Below are 27,719 nucleotides of genomic sequence, written 5' to 3'. Positions count from 1 at the left end.
AGTACATGTATTCCGGTGAAGTGGAGGCGTATTGGCGTGCAGATCACTCTCCTAGCTGCACAGCGCCGTGTGACAGCAGATTTGCGACATTTATGTGCGTGGGGTCTCTTGTTCATTTCCACAATTGCTTTCCCCTATACCAGCTGACGCAGGTGTAACATGCGTTGCTGCGATGACACTAGAAATTCATTGAAGGCCACGGTCCCGGAGGATGTGGATACGGTGTTGATCCGCCCGTAATGTTTTGCCGTCATGCGTACTTAACGGGTTTACAACATTGAACGCGAAGTCGTTGGTAAAAGCTTGTTTTGGGATTGCGGGCTTTTCACTTATCGTTGATAATTTGATATGCCATTGGAAAAAAATGTACGTCTTAAAGGATTTAATGCATGTAAAACCGACATGCAAACAAAGCTTGAGGATCATGTACCTTTTAATTACAAGTCCACGGCGTAAATGCGTAAATGCGTAAACAGCGTAAATGACCTTATTCCAAAACGTGTCTGACAGAAATGTCTTTTTTCAGTGACCTCAACGAGGCGTCCATCTTATGGAACCTGAAACTACGATACGACAAGGAGATGATATACGTAAGAACGCACGCGTTTACGAGATGGGGTTGATGCAAGTTTGGTTTAATACGGGACAAATTGGCGTGTGTCTTTGTGAGCCTTTTCAGCTAAACAACGTCCCAGTCTTTGTCAAGTTTGGGCATTACCCACGAACTGCATTCGTCCTGAGTGTATCAAACTTTGGGAAGATAAAACAGTCCACGTGCGTCTGTCGATCGTGATGCTACATCTGCCCGGGCTGGGTCTGCTGTGACACGAATCTCACCTGTACACCGGGCGGCTCTGTGACCGGTAACCTCTGTACCAGACCGCTCTGTGGCCAGTGACCTCTGTATTGGGCGACTCTGTGACCTGTGACTTCTGTATTGGGCGACCCTGTGACCTGTGACCTTTGCATCGGGAGGCCCTGTGAATTGTGACCTCTGTTTAGGGCAATTTTGTGACCTGTGACCATTGTACCGGGTAGCTCTCATACCTGTGACTTCCGTATCCAACGCCTCTCGTTGGACTCATTGCCGTAACGACAGCCTACGGTAATGTGGAGGCGGATCCGTTCCAGCGGCCCTGGCCGGGTCCGGTCGGGGGGGGGGGGGGGGGGCGAGGGCTTGCCTCTCCTGTCGTGTCCTCACCGGGCGCCCCGTCGTCCACTGCAGACCTACACGGGCAGCATCCTGGTATCGGTCAACCCGTACCGCATGTTCGACATCTACGGCCTGGACATGGTGAAGCGTTACGAGGACCAGATCCTGGGATCTCTACCACCGTGAGTAGGACAGGCTGGCTCGCTCGTGGGTGTCGCATCATCTGGGAAACAGGCCGGCCGCGTGGGCCGTGTTACTTGGATCACAAGTGTGGATAAGCCGCGTGCTTGGCGTGGATTACGCCGCATTCGCTTTTACCTTGGAAGTAGACAGCGAATGTCTTGTACATATTGTTGCGTTATGGCTGTAATAAAATATTATCTAGAGTTCCTTATCAACTTTCATATCCAGTTTTATAGATCTACAAGAGCTTCCCGTGAAGCTCTTGACAATTCCAACGTATGGTCAACCTCCATCCCACTGCCATGCTTTTACTTGACAAGCTGCGAGATTTAGTAACTGCCCCGTGCCGAACTAGCCTACCCCTCTCTGGTTGGTCATCTCTCGTGAACGCTCCAAATCGAATCGCCATGACTATGACCCGATCTGACCTGTCCCCATCGGCTGACCGTGACGCCTCATGCCCTTCGACTGACCTTGATCTGCCCTGCCCTCAGGCACATCTTCGCGATCGCGTCGTCGGCCTACAGCCGGATGACGAAGGAGCGCGAACAGCAGACCGTGGTGATCAGCGGTGAGAGCGGCGCCGGCAAAACCGAGGCCACCAAGCTCATCATGCAGTACCTGGCCGCCGTCAACAAGTCGCCTTCCAACCTGATCACAGAACAGGTGGGTCACAGTCGCCCCAGAACGCCATCATCGAACTGGTGGGTCCCGGCGCTGTTCTACTCTGGTGACGAGCGGGCGGCTGGCGGTCGCATTTGTCTTGCGGCCTCATTGTCGAGCGGGTGGGTCACAGCCAGCCCCCCCCCCCCTCCACTCATCACGAGGCAGGGGGTCTCGGGGGCGCCGCGGAGGCACGCGTCAGCGCAGTGCCAGGCGTGGAAGAGGACAGCGAACAGGCGCATAGTGACTGCCAGTGGATCATGGCCAGTGGAGCGTCGTCACGCCAGAGCTGGGGTGGCGTTGGGGAGGGGGGGGGGGGGGGGGGCGCAGACGGCCATCTCCGTGTGTGGTGTAAATGCATTACGTCACATGTGGCAGGATCTTGTCACCACCAGTCCGTTGCGGAGAGACTGCGAGAGTAGATGCGCGGCCTGGTAGATTCATTGTACTTGGATTGTGTATACCATTGCACGTCTTACATGTGTTGATGCGTATGAGTACCAGCGGGTCATAAACATCGTTCGCATAACCATTCTCAGATCTTGGAGGCGACCCCTCTGCTGGAGAGTTTTGGAAACGCCAAGACCATGCGCAACGACAACTCCTCCCGCTTCGGAAAGTACCTGGAAGTTTACTTTAAGGAGTAAGTACACCGGTCTCTAGTTATGCTTGATTCGTACTTCATACGACAACTCCTCCCGCTTCGGAAAGTACCTGGAAGTTTACTTTAAGGAGTAAGTAAACCGGTCTCTAGTTATACTTGATTCGTACTTCATATAAAAATGAAAGAATGTGAGCTCCTGGTTTTTCGGCGTTATGAGTTGAAAGTTCTCATGCTGACAATAATTCATAATAACGTTTACCACCGTCCGCATCGTAAATCGCAACTTTTATGCCCGTCTATGGTTTCGGCCGTCACAAGGCAATACTTAAATGTAATAAAAAAAACGTCATGATGTACGCACATGATCCTTCGCTCATGCATGCTTATGCTTGACGATCACTGCGATATGCTCCCGGATTCCGCAAAGGCTGCTGTTATGCACCTGCCACATGCACAAATCTCCATCCGAGATGCGACCAACGATAGGTCTCGCTCGGTGTCTGGGTCCGTCGTTCTCCAGGGGCCGCACTAAGCAGCGAGCTCCCGCTGCAAACGCGTGCGGGGCGGCCGGCTCGTAACTCTGTCATCGCCGATGCGATAAGCCAGCTGACATCGGTCCTACATCTTGGTCAGCTGGCCCAGCCCGGCGCCGTGTGGCGCCGGCGGCGCGCGGTGACCCGCTTCGATGCCAGCTGCTACGGCAGAACCTGGATGTAGCGGAGAGTCGAGCCGTGTCGTTCAGCGGCGTTACTGATGGCAATGGCAGAGTCGATCCGACTGGCAGCGTATACACCGTCACTCATCCCACATCAGCCGGCGCGGGCTGGAAAGCGCGTGATCACATCACGTGAACTCCCGCGTGACAGGGGCATCATCACCGGCGCGAGGACGACCGAGTACCTGCTGGAGAAGTCGCGGATCGTCACGCACGCGCAAGAGGAGCGCAACTACCACGTGTTCTACGAGATGCTGGCCGGTCTGGGCGAGGAGGACAAGAAGAAATACGGCCTGCTGTCGGCAGAGCAGTACTTCTACCTGAACCAGGCAGGCGCACAAACACCCCCGCACAAACACTCGCTCCATTTCGTTTGATTGCCGCCCTCTTCGGTGTCCCAATAGTGTGGAGGAATTGCTTTCGCAAGCATTCGCAAAACAACCTTGTCGATGCATCAGCAGGGTCGTGGAGCACATCATATGACTTTGTAATTTATCGCGAGGCGAAGCGGAGACAGCTGTTTACACCGACGCCGGGCCTGTATTCACGCAAGTTAAGCGTACAACAATTTACTTTTGACAAAACCATTTCTTTATTGGACACTGACTTACCTCAGACTGTCACTTCTTACGCCACAGGTAACTACGTCACATTAAGCCCTGTGCTTTGAACGTGCGGGCGTACTTGTACCGCGTCGCTATCTGTGACGTCACAGATACCTACTTGAGCCTGGTACCTTACCAAGGAAGAGCTGGCCTCTGGACCATGACACCAATGGCGTCACATTCAGCCTCGACCAAGTTCGTGAGGTTTAACACGTTCCACCGCCATACAGGGCGGCAGTGTGGAAATCGACGGCAAGTACGACAAGGAAGACTTCCAGGCCCTGCTGTCGGCCATGCAGGTGCTCGGCTTCTCGTCCGACGAGCAGGACAACATCTTCAAGATCCTTGCCTCAGGTGAGGTGTCTTCGGCAAAACCACCCGAAGAGAGGGTGAGGTCCATTAACACCCCTGGATAAGGTGTACCTAAGCTGATCCCGGTCCCTGCCCGCGGTCCCTGCCCGACCTCAGCCCCTGTCCGCGGTATACCGCACCCGACATCAGCCCCAGGCCGCGGTGTGTGGAGGCTGACGTTCCCCTGCCGTCGGCAGTGCTGCACCTGGGCAACATCTACTTCCACCGGGCGCCGCTGAAGCACGGCCAGGAGGGCGTCGAGATCGGCTCGGACGCCGAGGTCCGCTGGCTGGGTCACCTGCTCGGCATCGAGACCGACTGGGTGCGCCGCGCCCTCATGACAAAGACCACGGTCAGTTGGACTCCCCGTCGCCGCCTTCGGGCGTCGGCGCGGCTCAGAGTCGGGGCCGGAGCTGGGATGGGAGGTATCGCGGCGACGATCAGGCTCAATCTGAGGTTGTCTAAGTTAAGGTCATCTAAGTGTGTCTTAGGATGCTTCCAGGAGAGGGGAGTGTGTATGTGTGATGCGTCAGGACCGAGTGGAATAGGTCTGGCTTTAGGTGACTGAGCTGGTCTGATGTGACTTTTGAGCTGGTCCGATGCGACCTCTGACCACATCTGAGGGGGCTCGGGCCTGACCGAAAGTGGCCTGTGACCTGCCCTGAGGTGACGTCTGGTCTGATCCGATGTGACCTGAGCTGGCCTGGTGTGACCTCTGACATGGTCTGATGGGATCTCTGACTTGACCTGAGATGACCTCTGACACACAGGAGGCCCGGAACGAGCGGGTGGTTACGCCACTAAACATCGACCAGGCCCTGGACGCCCGAGACGCCATCTCCAAGGTGCTCTACAGCAGCCTCTTCAGCTGGCTGGTGCGCAGAATCAACCAGATCGTGTACAAGGGTTCAAGGAAGATGAGCATCAGCATCTTGGACATCTTCGGCTTCGAGGATTTCAAGGTCAGTTTCAGTGCTGTTCGCGGTTCAGCGAGTGCCGTGATTATTGTGCGGCATGATAGAGCTTCATGAAGTCATGCACATCACGGTTTCACAAGGCTATTTAAATCTTTGTGCCCTAAATCATGTAAACATGCCACTTCGAGTCAACCCTAGATCCAGCGTGAAGATTTTAGATTAAGAATTGTGATGCAATATATGTCAAGCTTTAAATAAGAGATAGCATGCGGTCTGAACTGTCAAAAACTCGGCTCAAAGTAAGTAGCATGGACCCAGCCAGCTACAGAGTAATCAGCGCGCAGCAAGAAGGCAGTTCGCACCTGACCCGAATACTTAGCAGGACACGCTGTAGGGTGCGAGCCCTGTATTGACTGCTGTTCTATAATTGAACATTATATTTTTTGATTATTTAACTATTATTGAACATATATAATTGCTGTAACTGACGTTCTATGTGTTGGAAGGCGAGAGGCGCTTGCCGTCACTGTAGCGTTTTTCTTTTCCTCTCATTGAAATGTGCTGTTCTAGCATAGTGCGCAAGCTAGTCTGTTGTGATGTATCCATTTCGAGCAACACATATAATTTATTTATTTGGAGCTAGCCTATACAAATTGCAACGCCTTACATCCTTCCACAGGAGAACAGCCTGGAGCAGCTCTGCATCAACTACGCAAACGAGACCCTGCAGTACCACTTCAGCAAGCACATCTTCAAGCTGGAGCAGCAGGAGTACCTGAAGGAGAAGATCGAGTGGCAGAGCATCGCTTTCCAGGTACGGCTCGCTACCACCGCGGTCAGGTCATTGACTTGCCTTCTCGAGTCACAGTGTGATCTGTTCGTTGATATGTGCGTGCCAAAGGATAGATAACTCATTCATTCCGAACCTGCCCCCACAACCTTTTGGTATATGTGGTGGGATTCCAATATTAACAATAAAATGGTGGACGGCGTATATAAGCTGGTAGGGCGTTTACACACGACCATGTGCGAGAGGTCCTGGGTTTGATCCTTACCATGGTCCTGAGTTTTTCGTTCCCCGTGTTAATCGTCATGACGGACTGCGGCGCCGATTGCCCGAAGATGCTGAAGGTGTCGCTGGCGTACTTCCCTAAGGACGTTTTTACCACTCCGTACCTCTAATCCATGACCATCAGAAAAACGTTCGAAAAAGGCATGTCGGGTTCAACACTGGCATCGCCTAGCAGCTAGTAGGCGTCCAGTGCTGCTGTAAGGCCCCACCAGCTCGCCTAGTGCTGCCGGGAGGCTTCACCAGCTCGTCCAGCGTCTCTCCAGCGCCATCAGCCGATATCCTGGCATGTCTTTCCACACTACGCCACTTCGCGCCAGCTGCCAGCGCCTGGATATTGGCTCACCGGGTGAGATCTGAGCTCCAGACACCAGCGGGACCTGTTGTCTAACACAGACACCGTCCGTTTCCAGGACAACTGGCCTGTCCTGCACCTCATCAGCAAGAAGCCGGTCGGCATCTTCCACCTGCTGGACGACGAGTCCAACTTCCCCAAGGCCACGGACGTCTCGCTGCTGGAGAAGCTCCACTACAACCACGCGCTCGACGAGCTCTACAGCCGGTACTGATACCACACAGTCGGTTGATAGTGAATAAGTCAAACCTGGACTTATTAGGACTCTGAACTATATATAGGACTCTGGACGCTGGCATGTATCACTTTTAATCCAAGGCAGTCGGCGCTATTCACAGCATGAATCGAACTGCCAGAACATAGCGGAAGCAGTTGATGGCTCGGCAAAGTAAGGAAACTTGCGAAACGCTGCTGTAAACAATGTTGCTCATATGCCACATGACCAAAAACACGAGCGTTCTCTGCTGGCCTTCAGCTCCTGACCCTGACCTGACCTCTGTGACCCGCCAGGCCACGCATGTCGTCGATGGAGTTCGGCGTCCACCACTACGCCGGCCAAGTCTGGTACAACGTGGACGGCTTCCTCGACAAGAACCGCGACATCCTGAGGAACGACGTGCTGGACCTACTAGTCAGCAGCGACGTGCCGGTGAGAAGGATGCCTACCCCTTCACGCGACGCGTCGTGGCAGGGGCGGCAAGACGCCCCTAGAGTTGAGGTGGTATAGTCGGGTCAAAGTCATTTCGTGTTGTTCAACTCCAGGGGATTAATGGTAAGATTTTCTGTAGGGAGAAGGGGAAGTTGCTCCTTGTCCCCCTGATTCGCCCGTCCCCCTGCGCTGGAAAATCAGCCGTGAGGTCAGCTCCAGCTGCTGGAGCTGCTCCAGCAGATCCAGCCCCAGCTGGGTTGCGAATGGTCGAGCATTTACCAACGAAAGGTGCGCATCAACGGTTCTAGTGCTCAGTGACGGTTCACAGAAAACTTGTGTTGCGTTGCCTTTTACCGGCTGTCTTATTTTTGATCGCTCCGTTTGGGCAAACCATCTTAGTTGCGTTCTCCCAACGATCCCACTGATCCCACTGATCCCAAAATAACATCAGCCTAAAGGTCTGAACTCAGACTGACTGTACCTGACCTGACCCTCTCCTAGATGATCTCGGAGATGTTTGTGGAGCACCGAGCCCACAACGAGGCGGCGAAGGCGGCCAACAAGAGCAATGGCCGGTTCGTCACGATGAAGCCGCGGACGCCCACCGTAGCCGCCCGCTTCCACGAAAGCCTCACGCAGTTGCTGGAGTCGATGACTAAGTGAGTGTATGACTGAAGTCAGCGAAGTAGTCAGACATGTGATAGCTGATGAAGTGAGCCTGCAGGTCATCCTGAGGTATTCGTTGAGTTTTGCTTGGATATGCACTGTTCTGTGTGACCTGCGTTGGCTATTCACCGCCAAATGAGGACACAGGTTCTTATTGATATGCACGAGAATGGATCGCTAGTGTCATGTTTCATATCATTCCTTCACCACAAACTTGCGTTTCGTCTAAAGTCTCCAACTGCAGCCTTCCACGTTTTCATCGCATTTTTTCGCCCACGTCCTCCAACGGCCCTTCGCTGGTCATCCTTGCTCATCATCCGTCCTGCTCAGTCACATCCCCGCATCACTGTCGTCACCATCCTGGCCATCGTCGTCACGACGACCATCGTCTCCAGGTGCAACCCGTGGTTCATCCGCTGCGTCAAGCCGAACGCGGAGAAGGCGGCGATGAAGTTCGACATGCCGGTGGTGCTGGAGCAGCTGCGGTACACCGGCATGCTGGACACCATCCGGATCCGCCAGCTGGGCTACCCGGTGCGGCTGCGCTTCGCCCAGTTCGCCGACCGGTACCGCGGCCTGCTTCCCGAGCGACTGCCGCGGGGCACGCCCGCCAGGGACGTGGCCAGGGTGAGTGGACGGGGAGGAGGGAGGGGGAGGGGGCCTTATAGGAACCGAAGACTATCGCGGGGCACGCCGGTCAGGGACGTGGCCAGGGTGAGTAGATGGGGAGGAGTGAGGGGGAGGTGAGCGGGGCTTTAAAGGAACCGGGGTTTGGGGTCTGGCTGACAGAACATATATTGCGGAACACACCTATGCCCTCAACAGAAACCGAGCCAAAGAACGGAGGAAGGTACCTTCAATATTGCAGACTGATTTGAGGTCATGTGAACAAATTTCTCCCACGAAATCAACGTTCGTACTTATGACCGATGTTCCTCGCCCCCCCCCCCCCCATGCAATGCAGTTCAGCGGTGGGCGTGGGACACCCGTTCACACCGGAGACTGACCTGTTCGACGCGCCCTGCAGATGATACTGGAGAGCAACCCGGAGTCACGCGAGGAGTACCAGCTGGGCACCACCAAGGTGTTCCTGCGCGAGGGCTTCGAACAGCTTCTGGAGCGCCGGCGACTGCGTGTGCAGGGAGACGCCGCCATCAAAATACAGAAGAACGTACGTGAGGCGGGCCGGCACGGGCTGGTTTGCGTTCACCGAGAACTTGAAAGCTGGGGAGCTCAAGAAATGAATTAGTTATTTCATAGATATCTCATATCAGCATTAAGTCAACTGCGATTCGATGCCATGCCTGTGTCTGTCAAAGTGCTGGACATCAAACACACAAGAAGCCAAGAATTTTGAAGTTTAGCACGCATGCTTAGGGGGCACCGTAGAGCGTCGCTACTTGGAAAGAGTGTTTGTGTCTTAATGCGAAATGCTGCTGGGAATTGCAAGATATTTAGGATGCCCGCTTATCTATGCCATTGCCGACATTATCCCACACATTATTTCTGCCGCCGCGCCTGGCACGATGGCGGCACACCAGCCCACAAGTGCTCTGACGTGGTACCTGTACCCGGCGCCAGGTTCGCCGGTACCTGGCCGAGAAGCGGTACCGGAATACGCGCCAGTCAGCAGTGAAGGTACAGAGCTACTACCGCATGTACCGGGACCGCAAGCGGTACCGCACCGTTCGGGCCGGCATGGTCAAGGCGCAGGCCAACTTCCGCATGCAGCGGCAGCGAAGGCGCTTCGGCGAGATGAAGGTACGAGCTCCGGGGCCTGTTGGAGCCGTGCGGTGGCCCAGAGCTCAGGAAGCTAAGGTCGACGGAGGAAATGCGACGTGAGGCGATGATCACGATCACGATGCAGACGTGATCGACGTTTGCATCGTGACCAACGCATGTTGGGCCTGCCTGACGCGTTAGCTTTCCTAAGGCCTAGCCGTTCCCGTTGGGTGGTGTGAGGCATAGAACATGGCCATTCTTTCCTCTATCTAGGTCACATGACTTAATTCTTAATCATGAAACACTTTTCATAATGTCTCTTAGGCAGTGTGAGGCCTAAGACATGGACATTCTTTCCGCTATCTAGGTCCCATGACTTAATTTTTAGTCATGCGACATTTTCAGTCATGTTTTCAGGTAGTGTGAGGTCTAGAACATGAACATTCTTCCTACTATCTAGGCTATATGACTTAATTTTTACAGCAGTAAAGTCGGCGTGAAAATCGCAACACCTCGACAGGGGGTTCACCTTCTTAAACTAAGTTGCCCGCCCTGTGTCTGCGGTGAGTACTGACCGCCCTTGGCGCGCCACTCCAGGGCGAGATGAAGCGACGCGTGGCGGCCGAGCGGGCGGCGCGCGCGCGCGCCAAGACGTCTGCAGACCGGCCGGGCGGCGAGAGGGGCCCGTCACGGGCCGTGGCTGGCGTCAACCACCTGGAGATCCCGGCCGAGCTCGCCTTCATCTTCAGCCGGCTCGACGGTCAGTGCCGGCAGGCCGATTCTGGACTCTGGATTCTGGACTCTGGACTCTGGACTCTGGACTCTGGATCCTCGATTCTCGACTCCCGATTCTCGATTCTGCATTCTGGATTCTGGACCCTGGACCCTGGACCGTGGACCGTGGACCGTGGACCCTGGACCCTGGACCGTGGACCGTGGACCCTGGACCCTGGACCGTGGACCGTGGACCCTGGACCCTGGACCCTGGGCCCTGAGCGCTGGGCTCTGGGCTCTGGAATATGGACTCTGGACTCTGAAGTCCGGACTCCGGACTCTGGACCCGGGGAGTTTGTGACCCCAAGGTCCAGCGTCCGGGTCCCACGCCTGGCTTCGGTCTCCGGTGTTCGGACTTCCAGATTACAGTACCGGCTTTCGAACGCATAGTCAGGGCTACGGTGCCTTAGCTCAGGTCTCTCTCTCTCTCTCTCTCTCCTCTCTCTCTCTCCCTCTCTCTCTCTCCTCTCTCTCGCTCTCTCTCTCTCTCTCTCCTCTCTCTCCTTCTCTCTCTCCTCTCTCTCTCTCTCTCTCTCGTCTCTCTCTCTCTCTCTCTCTCTCTCTCGACGAACGCCAGGAACGAGACACTAGTCGAGGAGACCGCATTCCGCTTACATTCAACAGGGCCGCGTCATCAAATTAACCAAATAACAAGCCATCAAGTGCCCCTATATACATACACGCCGTTGGCAGGAGCAGATGCCGTTTCCTCGCACCCCCTCCGGCTGCGGGGTCACCGCCCCCTCATCGATTCCCCACCCCAGAACAAGCATACGGGCGGCCGCGGGGCAGTATAGTCGGCACTTTGCTGGCGCGTCCCGTGCCGCACACACGTGTCACTGTCGGAGTCAGCCGCTGATGTCAGCAGGAGTGCGACCACCGCCGTCCGGCTGGGGTCTGACCTCGTGACCCCGTGACTGGCCCGCCGGCAGACTGGCACCCTGCCCACTCGGACCGAAACCTGATGAAGATCGGCGCCCAGGTCGACCCGCCCGAGGAGCGTTTCAGCCTCCCACACGACATCGATTACCACGCCTTCACCAAGTTCACCAACATCTACTTCAAGGTGAGGCCGTAGCCAAGACGCCTGGTGGTGTGGTGTGAGCCGCGGGACGCCCATGGGTCTTCACTGGCTCGTTCTCGGCTTATTTTCGAATGGTGTTTTGCTTGCATGCCGGAGTTTGATGTTTCGACGTCTGGGTCTGGCTTTGCGTTGTGGTGTAGTTTTAATATTACGTACGGATGTCACTGAACTACCACTCTTAAATACGTGCGTGCACCGACGATCCATATGTCTTATACTTCCACCCGATGTGATCCACATGTCTTATACTACCGCGTATTTCACTGCAAACACCGATACAAATAATCACCATTCAAATATTGCACATCTTGGGGTTCATGTTTCGCATCATGTGTACAAGGAATAACGGTAAAAGATGTGGCTGTTTCTCAATGTGATGCGTCAGCATGCCGGTATATCGTCTCACTCCGGCGATGCATTACAAGTTGCCCATCATACTCTGATTGTCGGTCGTTGATTTGGATTGGCGTCTAATTCTCTTAATAACTGCGGGTCGTCGCACCCAATTCGGGGCGTCATCACCATGGCAACCCTGACAACACCCGTGACCTCCGCTGCGTCAGGCGCATCTCTGGGGCATGAAGAGGGAGCCGATACGCACGCCTTTCCTGGCTAAGTCCAAGGAGGCCGACTACCAGCAGTCGCTGGCCATCTTCAAGCTGGTGCTGCGCTTCATGAACGACAACAACCTGAGTGACACGCGCGAGAAGGCGCTGGGGGACTACATCGTCAACAAGGTGAGCGGCAGGACGAGAGGGGAAGGGGGAACCGAGATGATGCCGTATGTACCCATGCAACTCGGCAAAGACTTGGATTCTAGACTGTGTTAGATGAGAGATGGTAGAGAACGAAAGAGGTTGAGGTTCTCAAGTTTGAGAGTACTGAAGGGTGCCTTCACGCTTCTTTGTCCGCGAAACGCTGACCTTCCACGCGTTACCTGCGGTTAGAAATGCCAACCAGCTGAGCCCTATCTTCGGTCACTGTACAAACGCGCCGCATACCATGTCTGGAGTGTCACCACATAACGTCACATTACATCGATCCTGCGCAACCATTGGACGAGCTGCGCTCGGGTACAAAACATCACAACAAAGTACATGACCCTCTCAGTACACATACGTACCATTGGGTTCCACTTAGGTACGCAGCCGCCAGTGTCAATGTCTGCCTGAGCCTTCGTGTTTTTTCTTCGAGTTCCACCGTGGACCACGCCATTAGCGGCACGTTCGGCTGGAGAGCCCGCATGGCCCTATGACCTTTCATTGACCTTGCGACCTTCCGTTGCTCATCGGACGCGGCGCCGCCTCGGCAGGGTACGTATCCGTTAGTGTCGATGCCTGCCTGAGCCTTCTTGTTTTTTTCTTCGAGCCTCACCTCGAACCACGTCATCGACGGCACATTCGGCCAAGGAGCCCGCATGACCTCATGACCTCTCCATGACGCCTCGGCAGGGTCTGACCAATGAGAAGCTGCGCGACGAGATCCTGTGCCAGCTGTGCAACCAGACGTGGAAGAACGACAACGAAGCAAACGCCGAGCGAGGCTGGCTGCTCATGTCCAACTGCCTGTCCGTGTTCCCGCCCAGCGACACGCTCTACAAGTACCTGCTCAAGTGAGTGGCGAGTGCACCCTTTCCCCCCCACCTCCACTCCTACCCTTCCCTCAGCACACGCCTCTCCTCGGAGGCATTCACGGTCGGCGTGTTGGGGGCTCGTGGGGGGGGGGGGGGGGGGGGGAGGGCGCTAGAAGTCGCTGATTAGTCGCAATGGACGATATTAGGGCCATCCAGTTGTTGGAAAACGAAATGCGACTGATGCTTGAAATGGATGTCTCGTTTGTGAGTTCCTCTGCTAAAAGTAAGATTGGTTTACGAATGCGTTTTGTTCCGAATGCCCGCGTCCGGTTTGATCGGCTGAAATTGGTTGACGCAGTTCGTATAGTTTTCAGGTTCGACTCAAGTATAATTTCATGCGAATTCCAGCAACGGTACTACTCGTCTGCGTGATCCAGATATTGTTTTTTTTTAAATCGTATCGCATTTTATCATTTTATCGACTAATCAATTTTCCCCTTTTAACAACACTATCTGCCGCTTTCAGGTACGTGTCGGACCACGGTCAGAATGGGTACGCGGCCGACTGCCAGAAGAAGTTGCTCCGGTCACCGCCAGATGGCAGACTGAGCCGGGTCTACCCGCCCACACTGCTCGAGTGGAGGTCAGCGAGTGGTGCAGCTTCATAACGAGCAATGGGCTGACTAGAGCGTGTGTGTGTGTTGTCTTTCCGTGGGGGCTTCCCATCGTTGGTTACAAGGCTAATTTTGGTACTAGATTATGTTTTTGGTAACCGATGATGAGATACATTTGTTTTAAGCTTAATTTATTATTTCAATTAATGTAATGCGATCAATTAGTGGAGATAATCATTTTATAGCACACATCTCTATATAATCCATTTCGCCCGGCCAGCCATTTTCCATTTCCATTGCCATTTAATTCCATGTTTTGTGACGTTCACAGAAGCAATGTGAATGAGGAGGTCATGATCAGTGTCACATCCTCTTTCTTCTGCCCGTTTCTGCGGTCATGCACTGATTCTCTTTTGCCCTTTGGAATGGCGTAACGTTTCCGGTCATCTGTTAGTCACATCATTTTCGCGGAGACAGCCAGAAATCAGGGAAAAAATATGGCCCAGGCTGCTTCGTGCATTATCAGCACGTTCTAAAATGATTCGTGCGTTTCTTTCGTTTGTGAGGCTGACAACCTAATATTAACCTGACCCTCACCTGTGTTTGACCTGACCCGTACCCTGAAACTGACTCTGAAACAGAACTGACACATGCACTGACCCTGACGCTGGCACAGATCCCTATGTTGGCGCAGACCCTGACCCGGCGTGCGGCCTGACCCCGGTTCAGACCCTGGCCTAGAATCTGGCCCTGCCGCTGACCTGGTGCGCTCGGCGACAGGTGTAACCGTAAGAAGCAGCAGATGGCGCTGGAGGTCTCGTGCTCGGACGGCCACACCTGCTTCGCCCCGGTCGACTCCTGGACCACCGGCGAGGAGCTGGCCGCCTACGTCCTCGAGAGTGAGTCCTCGGAGGACGGACCGTCGATCCCGTGCCATTGTCATGGCCTCGTGATGCCGTACCGTGACATTGTCATGACCTCGTGATGCTGAGACAGCTGCCACAGAAGTGGCACTGGTAGCATGTCTGGTTAGACGGCCCAGCTGATCTCGTGACCCCTTTGACCTTCAAACCCTCCCGCCGACCACTGAATCTACATGACATTCGAATGGAAAGGCTACATGATCTCATGATCTCTACATGGCATTGTGATCTCGCCACGGACGGCTGATTAACAGAACGTTCGGCTGCACGGCTTAGATGACCTTACGACCTCTCCATGATCCTGTGACCCGCCACGGACCGCGTAGTTCGCAGCGCGCTCGACTGGGGAGCCCGTATCACCTCCTGACCCCTTCATGATCTTGTGATAGGCTACGGCTACGACCCGTAGGCTACGACATCGGCCGCATACTTGGATAGGGAGCCAACACGACCTCATGACCCTTCAGTGACCTTGTGATCTCGCCACAGACCGCGAAAACGGCAACACGTTAATGAAGTCCCATATCCGATAGATGTATTCTGTTTTGTTGCTTCTCTTGGGAGAAGCGCCGTGATTTAAGTTCTGTTACTTATTCCACCCATCCTTTGGCTTGTCTTAATCTTATCGTGCTGCTTATCGCATTTTGAAAGTACATAAACCAAACACACAAACATTTAGTTGAACGGCACAGGTGATCCTGCGACCTTTCCTGCGATCTTGCCGCCCTGTCACAGGCCGCATCCTTGGCCGACGCTCGACTAGGGAGCCCATGTGACCCCGTGACCTCTCCGTGACCATGTGGCCCGTCGCAGACAGCAGCATCGGCAGCACGTTCGACTGAAGAGCCCATTTGACCCCGTGACCTCCCCATGACCATGTGTCCCGTCGCAAACCCGGCATCGGCAGCACGTTTGACTGAGGAGACCATATGACCCCGTGACCTCTCCATGACCCTATGGCCCGTCGCAGACCGCGGGATCGGCAGCACGTTCGGCTGGACGGCGCAGATGACGGACGAGGGTGACCTCTACGAGCTGAGCGGCAACGACTACGTCATGGACGTCATCGGCGAAACCGAGCTGCCTCCCGGCTTCCCGGCCGGCCGCGGCGGCTTCATGGTCAGCGAGCGCACCAGGGGCGGCTCCAGGAAGGTGGGTACGGCGTTGCCACGGGCGGCTTCAGGGGAGGGGGGAGGGGGAGAGAATGAGTCAGTGCCACGGGTGACTCCACAGATGTGCAGCTGGCTCTGCCGCAGGCAGTGACGGGGGGCTGGGAATGGATGAATGAACGACATTAAGCTTACCGGGAGACGAGAGCATGCATAAGACGAGAGGACAGTTGCAAAAGACGCGAGACTGGTGGGGCTCGGCAGGGCAGGAGCGGGCTGAGCGGGGGCCGGGCGGGCCGGCTCCGGCGCGAGGGTCAGGTCAGGTCAGCCGAGGGCTGCTGACCTTGAACCCGGCCCGACAAACCAAACCGCCCGGCGGGCTGGCACGTCAGGCAGTCATCGCCTGTCTCGTCCGGGCAGGTCACCCCGATGATGTCGCAAGACTTCATCGATGCGCCCAGGAACGGGTCGCCACAGAGGTCGCCAGGAGGTCGTATCAGCTACCAGGTCAGTGCTTGACGTTGGCGGCTCCGTGTTCTAGCAGCGCGCTCCTTGATGTTTACATTTGTGGTTTCTGTTGTTGCGCTCAGCTAGATTTGTTTTCAGGTCACTTCCAGGAACCTACAGATAGCTTAAGGTATAGTTCATAGATAGGTTAATGAAAATAAGTGACATGGATATTTTAACACCAAGTCCAACAACTCCAAATAATTGCTGCTTGTTTGTGATTTTCATGAACACGTACCCTTTTATGGTGGACATGGGCTATATATACATACATACATACATACATACATATATATATATATATATATATATATATATATATATATATATATATATGTATGTATATAATGACTACGTGATGCTTACATGAAACCCAGTCACATTCGCATGTCTTGCACCAATGTACAGCAACGCCGAAGAGCACAGTCTTAGTACAAGCAATTTGAAAAGGATGATACATGCCGATTTTGCTTGTCGCAGATATGAGACTACGTCGGAGACGTCGCCATATCCCCCCCCCCCCTTCCCCTCCCACATCCAGGAATGATAACTGGATACGAAATGGACACAATTTCCGATAAAGTCGCTTTAAGCTGAAGCTAGTATGTGTTCGCAGGTTGAAATTATGCGAACTCGTTTCAACTATTTTGCATTACCATTATACGTAACTTTGTTTTGAAGCAGCCCATGCATAGTTTATGAGGGCCGTACTCTGATCGTGCGTTACGCGGAAAACGGCGGGTGGCCATAACCTGAAAGCAATTAATCGGATTGTAGTTAATGTTTTGTGCGTCAGGTGGTTTGGTGACGTCTCTAGTTTTCATTATTGCGTGTGCATTAGGAAAGGTAACAGCAAAGTCCCAATCATGTTTTTTCACGAAGACATCTGTCGCCTGGGAGCTTACAACTCGCATGTCACGGCCTCTGACATACCAGGCAGTCTGCACGCTTCAGGAGGTCGATGACTTGCCTTACCATGACTGTTACCACGTGATGAGCTGCGAACGAGAGCTGCCAACTACGTCGGCATAACAATACAGCTTACTCTGGAGCGGCACCAGCACAGCTTTCTCCAGACAGCACGAGTACACTAACGCTGACATTGCCTTCTCCAGCGGATGGAAACAATGGATGTTCCGCCTTCGCCTCCTCCGCCCAGAAAAGAGTCCCTTCATAGCATGAGTCAGTTATACGCAAAGGTATACCGTCTTCTGTTTTCTTAACACCGCTTTCTCTTTTCTGCCTTAATGTTCCTGTCTTCTCATATCGCGTCCAAGACAACAGAAGCTTATTAACTTGATAGCTTCCTTGAACTTAACGTTTCACTCTTGAAGCTAACTGCGAACAACATTTAACATCTTAACAATCAACAAAGCATGCATGCAAGCATACAAAATTTCGTTACCATTTTCTATCGAAAAGCTCCTGAGTGGACGAACAGTGAGCTTCAAAAACGCGATTGGTTCCTGCAGCCATTACGTCAGCAGCTGAGGGAGGAGCAAAGGCGGACCTCAGCGCACAGTGGTCCATACACCGATGACGTCAGCAATGGGCGTAACAAGAGCCGCAGCCTTGACAACCTCCTGGATGACGTAAGGGCCAAAACACGCTCGTAAGAGCAAGTGAACCGGCGCCGATTAGACTTCCGTTGTTTGCCATCCACTCATAGCGGTTGAGTGATACGCATGTTCGACCTATATGATGCTTATAGGTCTGTACTACGCTCGGCAAGAAAGTTGAGGGGGGGGGGAGTTCGGCTCTGCCAAGCAGAACTCGCTGCATATCCGGCACCTTGCTCAAAGTCAGAATCGTCCGCGACGCCGGCGTCGGCGTGCCGGCCTCGCCTCGATGCAGTTTCGATACCGCCTCTATGCCGCCTCGATGCCACCTCGATACCGCTTTGATGCCTCCTCGACAGCGCCTCGATACCGCCTCGACATCGCCTCGATGCCGGCTCGAAATCGCCTCGATACCGCCTTGAGGCCTCGACACCGCCTCGATGTCGGCTCGATGCTATCGCAACGCCACCTCGATACCCACCTCGATACCGCTTCGACGCCGCCTTGATACCGCTTCGATGCCGCTTCGATGCCGCCTCGACGCCAACACCGACCGCCCCTCTCCTCCTAGCGCTGACCCCCCCCCCCTTCAGGGTGAGCGCTCCCGGAGCGCGCAGCACACCCGGCCTGAGCACCTCGGCCTCTCGGCGTCGCGCCTCAACGAGCGCTACCACTCGGCGGACGTCATCGCGGACCCGGCAGCCGCTGCCGGCTGGAACAAACACGGCCTCAGTGAGAGCGCCCTAAACGACAGGTGCGTGACGCGGCGCCGTGCTGCACCGCGACCGCCGCCCTCTCAGTCAACTTGTTTTCGGAGGGTTTTTGTCACTTCGGCGTGCGATTCGCGAAGAGATTGGAGTTTCCGCTGATTCTGGACCCTTTCGGGACACTTGACGACGATATTTTGGTCTCCATGGCAACTATTGCGGAGGCGATTTTGGCACCATCGTCGCTACATGTTCGGCGCTACCAGAAGACTTGTCAAACGCGCAGTGTGCGCCTTGTTTTAAAGTTTTATCGACGCCACACACGGAATCTGCAACTTGGCGCCAGGATACCAGTGTTGTGGGGCACCCATCACGCAGCGAGGATGCTATTAACGCGGTACTAAATGTTGCCTCGTCAGGCCTTAAAAATGTGTGCACGCCTGAGCTCTGTCATACAAAAGATTCCATCCAGGCTGCTCCAGTCGTTCCCACGTCTGCTGTCCTCATGATTATGTTCATGTATTTTCATGTGCTTGTTCATTCTCAACAGCCGTCATACAAAGACTTACGTTGTGAGTTGGTACCATTCACATTCTCGCCATCCCGGACGTGCAGGGTGAAATACCATGCGTGTCGGTGTTCGAAACATTATCTGTTTTTCTGTTGTCCTTTATATTCCGCAGCAGAAATTGTCATGCTGCTTTTTGGACAGATACTTCGTCCCGAAGGGAACCAAGATGGTGCCGTCGCCAGCTGGCCATGACGTCATCAGATCGGAAGAGAAGTTCGAGAAGAAGCTGAAAAAGGACCGTCGCTACTCCGCAGACACCAACAACAGCTACAGGAAACACGAGGCGTACAACAGGTCTGGATGGCGCTCTGGTTGCCTGCCTGTGTGCGTGTGCGTGTTTGTCAGTCCGACAATCTCTGCACACGTCGATCTCGCGTTTCATCCACGGAGCATTTCGCGTCATGTCCATGTACTTGTTGCACATAGTCAGTGGTTAGGGGATACGCTGAATGAGGTAAGCGCATGGTCGAGGTTGTATTTGGCCAGCATGCTTGATGTTGTTCACTTAGAACTACTCTCGTGAATGCAACTAGTTAGCCAAGTTATGTAATTTGTGCACTACATAGGGCGTGGTTGTTGACTGGGGTTTTAGGTCACCACAACTGCTTGGTTATTCGGCAGCGGTACAGAGGGTGAAGGAGAGACGTGTTTTTGGCCTTGTTAAGCACACAACGGTTATCATGCACCCGAAGCTCTTGCCTTGTTCGATAAGACAAAGCACCTTTCAAACGTTTGACGAAAGTAATGAGATGTTTTTCGCTTAGGCAAGAAGCCGGGGAGGTATTGGCGTAACAAGCGTACCACGATTTAGCACTCGACTCCAACCGTCAAATCAGCCTGGTTTACTTACATTCATTGGTGATGCGACAAGTAGGCCAAATATCCGGTCCTGGTGCTATCAAATTCCTTAAGAGCCAAGCCATGAACTATGGTGTTTGTTGGCGAGGTGTACTCAAAGAGCGCATGCGCGAATGCGTCCTTCCCTTCCATGTTCTGTCTTCTTTTGGTCGTAGAACGACGGCAAGGGTTTCACACGGTGCCTGTGCCAGTGTTATTGTTGCATGTGCATAAGCGTACCGGTATTGGTGGGTGGTCAGGACGGACGAGTTCGGTGACCCCGTGGACGGTCCCGACTCCTTCGGTGCGATGGAGGACGCACACTCCTTTGGCGACGAGGGAGACCCGGCCATGTCGCCCAGAACTGGCTCCAGGTACAGACCATCGGTCCGGCCGGTTCCATCGGTCCATCGGGCGATGGAGACCATCGGACCATCGGGGCATCGGGCGGTCCAGCAGGCAGTTAAAGCCTCTGTTCAGGAATGATGATCAGACACGGCGTGGAACGGGAGAAAATGATACGAAACTGCCCTGCAACGCAATAATGGTTCTGTGGCATTATCAACCCTGGCACACCGCTCAGAACAATTCTTACGCCATTTACGCAGCGTGAGGCATATGACTGGCGCTCAGGCAGCACTGTCAGGTATTGCATCGCCTGCGAACAGGTACTGATGCCGAACTGACTACTGTTTGCTTATCTTCATTCATTCTCTTTAAGGAAGGAAATGACATGGGTTTTCAGCGACGTCAAATGGCCTCCACCATTCATAGGTGCTTGTTAGCATGACGAAAAGCCTTCCAAAACTGTCTCCCTTTTTCAAGCGTTGCTTTTTCAGTCATTGAGCTCTGGCTTTTGACGTGCTTTCATTTGTACCGTGCATGACTGCTACCAAGCCTCAGCCACCATTGTGTGCATGCAGAGACGTGCAGCGTTATAAACCTAACGCTAGTAATCTAAATCATGGAAAGCTTGTTACCCTCGAAAATGCGCCAAACTGCTCTTCCGCGTGCAGCGCTAACATCGGGCCGTGTTCGAACCTTACTGATTTGTTATCGGTGAAAAGCGTCACGATTTCCACGGACCTTTTGATGTGTGTGTCGCAATCACCCTAACGCATCACTGCTTTGCATCACTGGTCTTCCAGTTTCTTCTTCAATATAAGCGTTGCGTTAATGAAGCCGTGTCCCAGATGTTGATCCAGCATAAGTAGACGTCCAGGTAGTTAACAGGGTAAAATGATTTACGTGGTGGCAGCCATTACCAATCGCCGTGATTTCTAGAACGATTTCAAGCGACGGTGTTCTGATCGTGTCCGATTTCAGATACGTCAAGTCGCAGAACGCGGGCAAGAGGACCGGTCAGAGCAGCTTCTCGTCACGAGCGTACATCGAGAGTCGCCACACCTCTGAGAAGGAGTACGGCGTGCGCAGCTCGGCCATGTCCGACACCAGCGAGGCACCGTCGTTGGGTTAGTCCATTGCGAGTCACTCCCCCGCTGGGTCAGTCCATTGCGAGGCACTCCCCCGTGCTGTGCGAGGCACTTTCCCGTTGGGTGGAGTCCATTGCAATAAATCTGTGATATAAGAGACACCAAACTGCCGAATGGAGCCCCTTATAGGAGTTCTGATTTCAGAGCATGCAACAGTTTTAAGCGGTCTGAGGCGCGTGTGACCACATAGATTACGAAATAAGTACCTGATATATACTGCTTCTTCTACATAGATGTGTTCCCTACTAGATTTGGGGACTTCAGTCTCCCCCTCCCCCACCACCAACATTGAGAAGAAAGTGGGCCAGTGCATGGGAGAGGGTCATTGTTTGAGATATTTTGGGGCAGGCTGCTTTATTTTTCACCGTTTAGCTCCCCTCAGCATATTTTGCGAAACTACGCTCCTGCTTTTACTTACCCAATGTTGATAAAAGTACTATTATGGTCGTGGTAACATAGCTTCGGCGATGGATGCATTCGACCGAATGCTTGAACAGTTGCTTACAGTATCTGCGCTGACCGTAGCATCATCCGCGAGCTGAGGACCACGCTGATGCTTACCCTGTCCACGAATTCATGGACCCGTGGCTGCGATGTGACCTTGACCCGTCCTGCCCGGCAGCGTCGCACGTGCGCCGCGTGCGCGTGCCGTCTCAGGCCTCTGACATGGACCAGTTCGTGGATGCGCTCTTCATGCCCGTGCTGGAGGGCAACCTCGACGAGCTGTCGGACGCCCGCTCCCTGGCCGCTTCCATCAAGGGCGGCGGGGGAGGCCGGCAGCCGGAGCAGTCCACTTTGATGGGAGAAGCGCGCCTGGCGGATGATTCCACAACAGCGGCTGGGGAAGGGAGTGTGAGCGATGCAGAATCTGAATTGGAGGAGCTGAGCTCATCAGTAGATTTCTTTAGGTGAGAACATTGCTCCGCTACAGCACCGACTCGTCTCATCGACCCGTTTTGTGGTTGGCACCGAACGGATTATGTTCTTTTTCCATGTCTTTCTCTGCGTCTGGACGAGTCCATTGGGACCGATGGACGAGTCTACCGTGACTGCGTGTCAACTGACGCTCGTGTCACCACCAGATGTCGCCAAGACTCGATCCGGCGTCGCGCGCTGGTGACCCAGCAGCAGCTGGACCTGGAGGACACGTGTGGTCCCGTCAGCCCCACGCTGGAGGCGCTCACCGATCCCTCCGCCATGGTCCAGCTCATCAAAGGTGAGCCTAGTTGACCACAGGGTGGTGTTTCTCATGGCATAGCACATCAGCGCTGTGTTAAGGTCGATGATATACCAGCTGTATGCATTTTGGCAACAAGAGAGCTGAAGGCTGAGGTCAGACGGCAAATTACGTATGGTTGCTAGTCACGAGTGTGCATGATATAAACTTCGGCCAGGAGCATCATGCAATTCGTATCAGTTGGTACAGACTCTACGCCTGTGCGTCGGGCGGCCATTGGAAAGTCAAGAAGTCCTCGAAATGTACGGTTTGTGATGCATCGATGCTGTATGCCGCTGTATTCGTGTGGACGGCGTGCTGGTCAGTGGACGTTGTATAAGGCCTCATGGGAGCGTCGTGTGATTTCGAGCGTCGCCTCCTTTTAGCCACTCGCTAGTGTCATTCTGATCGTGATCCTACGGTGTCGCAGGTGGGGCGGAGCCCGAAAACGCGACAGCCAATCAGCAGCAGGGGCAGTTCGTGTTCCAGCCAATCGCCGGCTCGGGCATGATGTCGCCTCCTCCGATGATGATGCCCGGGGGCATGCCCTACTTCTCGCCTCAGGGTGAGTAGCTTGGGCCAGAGCGTGGTGGCATACGATTAGAGCGATCAGACGCGAAAACCGCTGCATTGACGCGAAACGCTGGCGCATTCCTGCTGCTCCAGCTTCAGAGACGTCCCTGCCGGCGCCAGCGCCCGCTACCTCTGCCAAGTTACTTGTCCGGCCCGCTCGCTGGCCGTCTAGGCCTGCACGCTGCACCGTGCATCGTGCACAGTGCCAGTCGTGCATCGGCTCTAGTGCATACTTCACACGCGACATGTTGAAGCGGCGCGAATTTCTGCGCGGCGTATGATGGTAGTGCTTGGCGGTTTAGCGGATGGCGCTGACACTACACTACCGTCACCTAGTGGTGACTTAGTGTATTAACATGCCTTTCTGATTCTGAACATACTGCACGCTTTGCTTTGATCGTTAGTGATCTTAGAAGGATTGGTAGTAGGAGTGTACTGTACAGTCCTTTGCACCTTGGCGTGCTGCGTACCCTCACCTTCGTAGCCGTTTTGTACCCTGCACGCTTTAAGCACAGGCCAAGAACCGTGTCTTTGGCTGGAATGAAATGACGATCTTCCCACCCAGCCGAAAATCGCGACTATACAAGCCTCTAAAGCTTTAAGGCGTACAACTCGCCCACCGCACACTTTATCTCGGCCACCGGCACAGTTCTTGGCCTGCGCCTCGACACACACCGCGCGTCACGCTCTCGGGCTCACCGCGTCCCACGCTGCCAGCGCCCTTCTTTGCCGCGCCCACGTCACCCGAGCCGCTCAACCAATCATTCGGCGATCAGCGTGTGACGTCACCGGATGGTCGCGAGGGCACCACGTCCCCGGTGCAGGTGCAGTACGTGCCGGTGCCGGTGTACGGGATGTCAGGTGGGTACAAGCGCGGCGGCCAGCACGTCCGAGCCTGCAGATGGCGCATGCGCGGCGGGGATCCGGTTGAGGGCTTCGGGAATGGCGGCGCGTAATGCACGCGACAGGATGATGCGACTTTGATGGCCTAGTGAGCGCGGGGGTACGAGACGATGGCGGGGTGGTAGATTTGGTAACACGGATCAACGTTTTAGATTCGGGGGGAGCGCATGTCAGCCCACCCTGACGAGTTATGCCCTGGATGGCGGTGGCATCCCTGATACACGGTCATCGTGATATCCGGAGCATTCGCACGTCTCCCTTGGGCGAACATACCTTTCGCTCTACGTTGTGGTAACAACAACTAATGATGATAATAAGCATGCAGATAGTTGCGACGATTTTTAGTCAAACCAGAGATCACATCTTTCTGTGCTGGCTGTTTTTTCGTGGAAAGCCTGCAAAATCCGCCTAATTCCTGGAATGCTATTAAATTATGTCGCTTCCTGTCTGCGTTCCGTCAGGTCTTGACAAGACCTATCACATCCTATTTATTAATCTGGTACGTTCTTAAACATGCGGGGCGGCGATCACTTTACCACTTGCTTCTGCTCGTAATCTGCATTAGCTGATTCTGCTTTGCTGTTCGCTGCTTCCAAATCCCTAACAAAAGTCTCGCCCTGGTGCTGAGTTGCGTTGACCGTCTTAACCTTCGTTCACCGTGTTTGTGTCTTTATTTCAAATATAAGCGTGCTGCACATCACTGCCGTTGATATACCATTCTTTAGTACATTTAATAATATTAGTTTTGCTACGAATGACACGTAAGGGATGTAATCCTGTCACCTGTGCTGTTATAATGATCTCTGGCATTCCTTAAGTCATTCTATATTGGTTGATCCGAAAGTAAAGGAGGCAAGTTACACGAAAGCCACACCAACGTACAGCCATATGTATTGTGATGAGTCGTTACCTTGTGTTTAATTTAGTGTCAGTGTTTTCAGTTCTATTTTTCAGACTTTTCTTGTGAGCTATCAGAACCAAAACCGTGACAAACAATGCCAACTTTCAGGCTTCAGTCTACCCAACATGTCGATGTATGGGCCCGCCGGCATGGGTCAGAACTCTGACGGCTCGGCGGCAACCTCAAATGCGCCGGATCAACAACAGATGGCGTCCTACCAGCGCATGTTCATACAGTCTGCTGTCGCTCAGAACATGCAGATCCAGCAGCAGCTGTTCAGTCAGAACCAGGCGCTGGCCCAGCTTCTGCAGGCGACCTCTGCTCAGGTCAGGGTGCCCGGCATGCCATGTGACCCTGGTCATGCCAGGTCACGACCGAACTGGTCATTCGGACAGCCCTGAAGAAATAGAAAAGCTGGCCGCGTTTTTCGGGCACAATCTAGGGTAGATCACCCCACTAATGGTGCCATATTTCCCCTCATTCTCTCCTCAGGTGACCCTGTAGCATTTTAGTGCTGATCACAAGCTCATGAAATCAATATTTTGGGTCTGGCCGGTAGTGCTGTAAAAAGGTCGGGCTTATGCTGCTTTCCGGTCCCGCACCATTACCCTATAGACTCGCCTCCGCAACATGGTTGGACAGCCTGCGCCATTTGTAGAGTTGCATGTTTCTCTCAAGTGAAGCGGCGCCGTCCATAAATGCTGTTATACTAGTGAGATTGCCGTTTTGTAAAGGGTTTCATATCTGTATCCTTGTACCCATAAGCAAAATTAACTTCAGACATCCGATCGTGTTATAAAATTCAAACCCCAGGTATTTGCAATTGCCATGGCCTTGACTGATCGAATCGAGCGATGAAAATACGTCTCAGACGCGCAAAACCGATTTCACGGCCCGAGCTAATAACCGATCCTCTGGATCGAATCGGGGACAGAATGGACTTAGCTCGGGCATGCCCCTAAGTCTTCAGACCCTTTGGATCGACGATGGAAATGCTAACAGAGCATCGTCAGAACATACTGCCTGTGGTTGAGGTTGTCAGCGTTTGGGTGGCAGGTGCCTGTTTATTGGGAAGCTCGGTGGCTGTGACTAGTGGGAATAATTGCTATGCCGACACAGAACCGCTTTGGTGAAGCTCGAATATGCCATAATTCTCTTGGCCATGCCCACACCCCTCGGGCCTGGTTAGTCACAAATTGTATTGAACCTACTGCTCATAACCACCTTGCAACGAAAGGTATTGCGCGCCTTCAACAGTTTTTGCTTTGCTTTCATGCGGAAAGAGCCTTGGGTTATGGTGTAATCGCTTATACCTACTAACGGCGATCTGGTGCCCTCAGCCTGCGGCCTACTAACCGTGTGTCTGGAATTGCAGCATCACCACGCGAAATCCTTATCAGACCTGCGAAAGCCAGTGCGACAGTTAGTTGAAACGTTTGATGACAAGCGCGCAAAGGTACGCCCGTGCGTGTTGGCAGCCTTCTGAGCAGCTTACAGGCTTAAGTCTTGCATGTCCTTTAGCTCCTCACAGCGTCTGCTCACAGCTGAGCTACTTGCTGCTCTCGTGGTGTGGTGCTTTCCATTCATGGGTGTTTCTGGCCTTATTAATCGCCGATGATAATGCATCGGACAATTCTTGCCAATTACTGACATCAGCTCGGTAGCAATTAACTGACCGCACAACGCGAATGTACCGCACACTGTCGGCATTCAGTGCAACGGCACCTCGTCACAACTGCTGGCCCTGACTCACGGAAATGCCACGCAACGGTTGTGCACGCATTTGAGGAAAGGTGTGTTACTGGCCAGTCAGCCAGCTGCGCCCGTGTTTCGACTTCGTTTTCTTCGCACGTTCTGATGAGCCTTAGGATAAGGCAGGTTTGTAGGGTGTGAGCGTTGCGTTCTCTTAGTAACAGGGAGCATCCATCTTAATAACCGTGCACTGACTTTCCACAGCCTTCCGTAGAAGGTATCTTTACCAAAGTATCGTAAAATACCTCCCGAGCATTGCCAGCATTCCATCGTATCTGCAGCTGGCTCACAGCCGAATGAAAAATCCCCTTGCACTCTGCGTTCGACCGTTGCAACAAAAAGCGCCGCGCCAACGCCGCACCTTGTACGACCTCCTCGCTCACCGGCGCCCAGTGCAGCGGCGGCGCCGTGTCCTGACGCCGCCGCCCGTGCCCGCGCAGGACTACCAGCCCAGCCCCGGCCAGGCCCCGGGCTCGTCTCCGGCAGCGCGGGAGGGCGGCAGCGGCGAGCCGTCGCCGGCCGGACAGCAGGAGCGCCGTCGGAGCGCCACCTCCCAGGAGAGGGTAACAGAGGCGGCGGCGGTCCCGCCGGCCGGCCCGCCTGGCCGGCTGTGCCGCCCGTGGAGCGGGGCTGAGCTGGGGGCTGCTGCGACTGAGTTGTCAGGCTAACATCGGTTGTGTGTCGCCGCTTGGCTGCTCCATAGCTGTGGAAGCCCACTGTGCGACGGAAGGCTGCTAACTGGTGCGCTTGTCGTTGCTGATTGTGTCGTTGTGGTGTATGCTTATTCATCTATGCATAGACCTAACCGCCTCATGGATAAGCCATAGTCATTTGCTCGGCGAGGTGAGACGGTTGTGGTCTTGGAAACGACACAACTTTTACCCGTTAGCTTAAACAAAACATAGGTTAAAATTTTCCGCACATCCGTTTGACGCCCAGCAAAACGGAACGCTGCTGCAGTCCTCAATCCG

The 27,719-nt window shown here is 54.0% G+C and overlaps 1 protein-coding gene across 4 annotated transcripts in view; it reads left to right on the top strand.

Moving 5' to 3' along the window:
- Window positions 1–27,719, top strand: part of Myo10A (unconventional myosin 10A) — a 200,843-nt gene that overhangs the window by 35,229 nt on the left and 137,895 nt on the right. The window contains exons 5-39 of one of the 4 annotated variants that reach the window (XM_037238514.1): window positions 527–590; window positions 1,226–1,335; window positions 1,831–2,002; window positions 2,539–2,642; window positions 3,470–3,647; window positions 4,154–4,277; window positions 4,472–4,626; window positions 5,045–5,236; window positions 5,871–6,005; window positions 6,674–6,822; window positions 7,126–7,264; window positions 7,766–7,923; window positions 8,326–8,557; window positions 8,958–9,101; window positions 9,512–9,691; window positions 10,250–10,412; window positions 11,359–11,492; window positions 12,074–12,247; window positions 12,962–13,122; window positions 13,610–13,726; window positions 14,478–14,596; window positions 15,591–15,772; window positions 16,150–16,236; window positions 17,352–17,435; window positions 17,709–17,828; window positions 18,389–18,549; window positions 19,215–19,367; window positions 20,171–20,284; window positions 21,237–21,382; window positions 22,026–22,311; window positions 22,486–22,619; window positions 23,050–23,184; window positions 23,910–24,053; window positions 25,105–25,322; window positions 27,189–27,311. In XM_037238514.1, coding sequence (XP_037094409.1) covers window positions 527–590; window positions 1,226–1,335; window positions 1,831–2,002; window positions 2,539–2,642; window positions 3,470–3,647; window positions 4,154–4,277; window positions 4,472–4,626; window positions 5,045–5,236; window positions 5,871–6,005; window positions 6,674–6,822; window positions 7,126–7,264; window positions 7,766–7,923; window positions 8,326–8,557; window positions 8,958–9,101; window positions 9,512–9,691; window positions 10,250–10,412; window positions 11,359–11,492; window positions 12,074–12,247; window positions 12,962–13,122; window positions 13,610–13,726; window positions 14,478–14,596; window positions 15,591–15,772; window positions 16,150–16,236; window positions 17,352–17,435; window positions 17,709–17,828; window positions 18,389–18,549; window positions 19,215–19,367; window positions 20,171–20,284; window positions 21,237–21,382; window positions 22,026–22,311; window positions 22,486–22,619; window positions 23,050–23,184; window positions 23,910–24,053; window positions 25,105–25,322; window positions 27,189–27,311 — 5,191 coding nt within the window. The remainder of the gene's footprint in view (window positions 1–526; window positions 591–1,225; window positions 1,336–1,830; window positions 2,003–2,538; window positions 2,643–3,469; window positions 3,648–4,153; window positions 4,278–4,471; window positions 4,627–5,044; window positions 5,237–5,870; window positions 6,006–6,673; window positions 6,823–7,125; window positions 7,265–7,765; window positions 7,924–8,325; window positions 8,558–8,957; window positions 9,102–9,511; window positions 9,692–10,249; window positions 10,413–11,358; window positions 11,493–12,073; window positions 12,248–12,961; window positions 13,123–13,609; window positions 13,727–14,477; window positions 14,597–15,590; window positions 15,773–16,149; window positions 16,237–17,351; window positions 17,436–17,708; window positions 17,829–18,388; window positions 18,550–19,214; window positions 19,368–20,170; window positions 20,285–21,236; window positions 21,383–22,025; window positions 22,312–22,485; window positions 22,620–23,049; window positions 23,185–23,909; window positions 24,054–25,104; window positions 25,323–27,188; window positions 27,312–27,719) is intronic. The other 3 variants (XM_037238515.1, XM_037238516.1, XM_037238517.1) reach the window with 3 other exon arrangements.

The sequence above is a fragment of the Pollicipes pollicipes genome, unplaced genomic scaffold (assembly GCF_011947565.3).
Source record: "Pollicipes pollicipes isolate AB1234 unplaced genomic scaffold, Ppol_2.1 Scaffold_7262;HRSCAF=8765_pilon_pilon_pilon, whole genome shotgun sequence".
In the NCBI taxonomy this organism is placed as follows: domain Eukaryota; kingdom Metazoa; phylum Arthropoda; class Thecostraca; order Pollicipedomorpha; family Pollicipedidae; genus Pollicipes; species Pollicipes pollicipes.
This window is presented reverse-complemented; position numbering and strand designations above follow the sequence as displayed.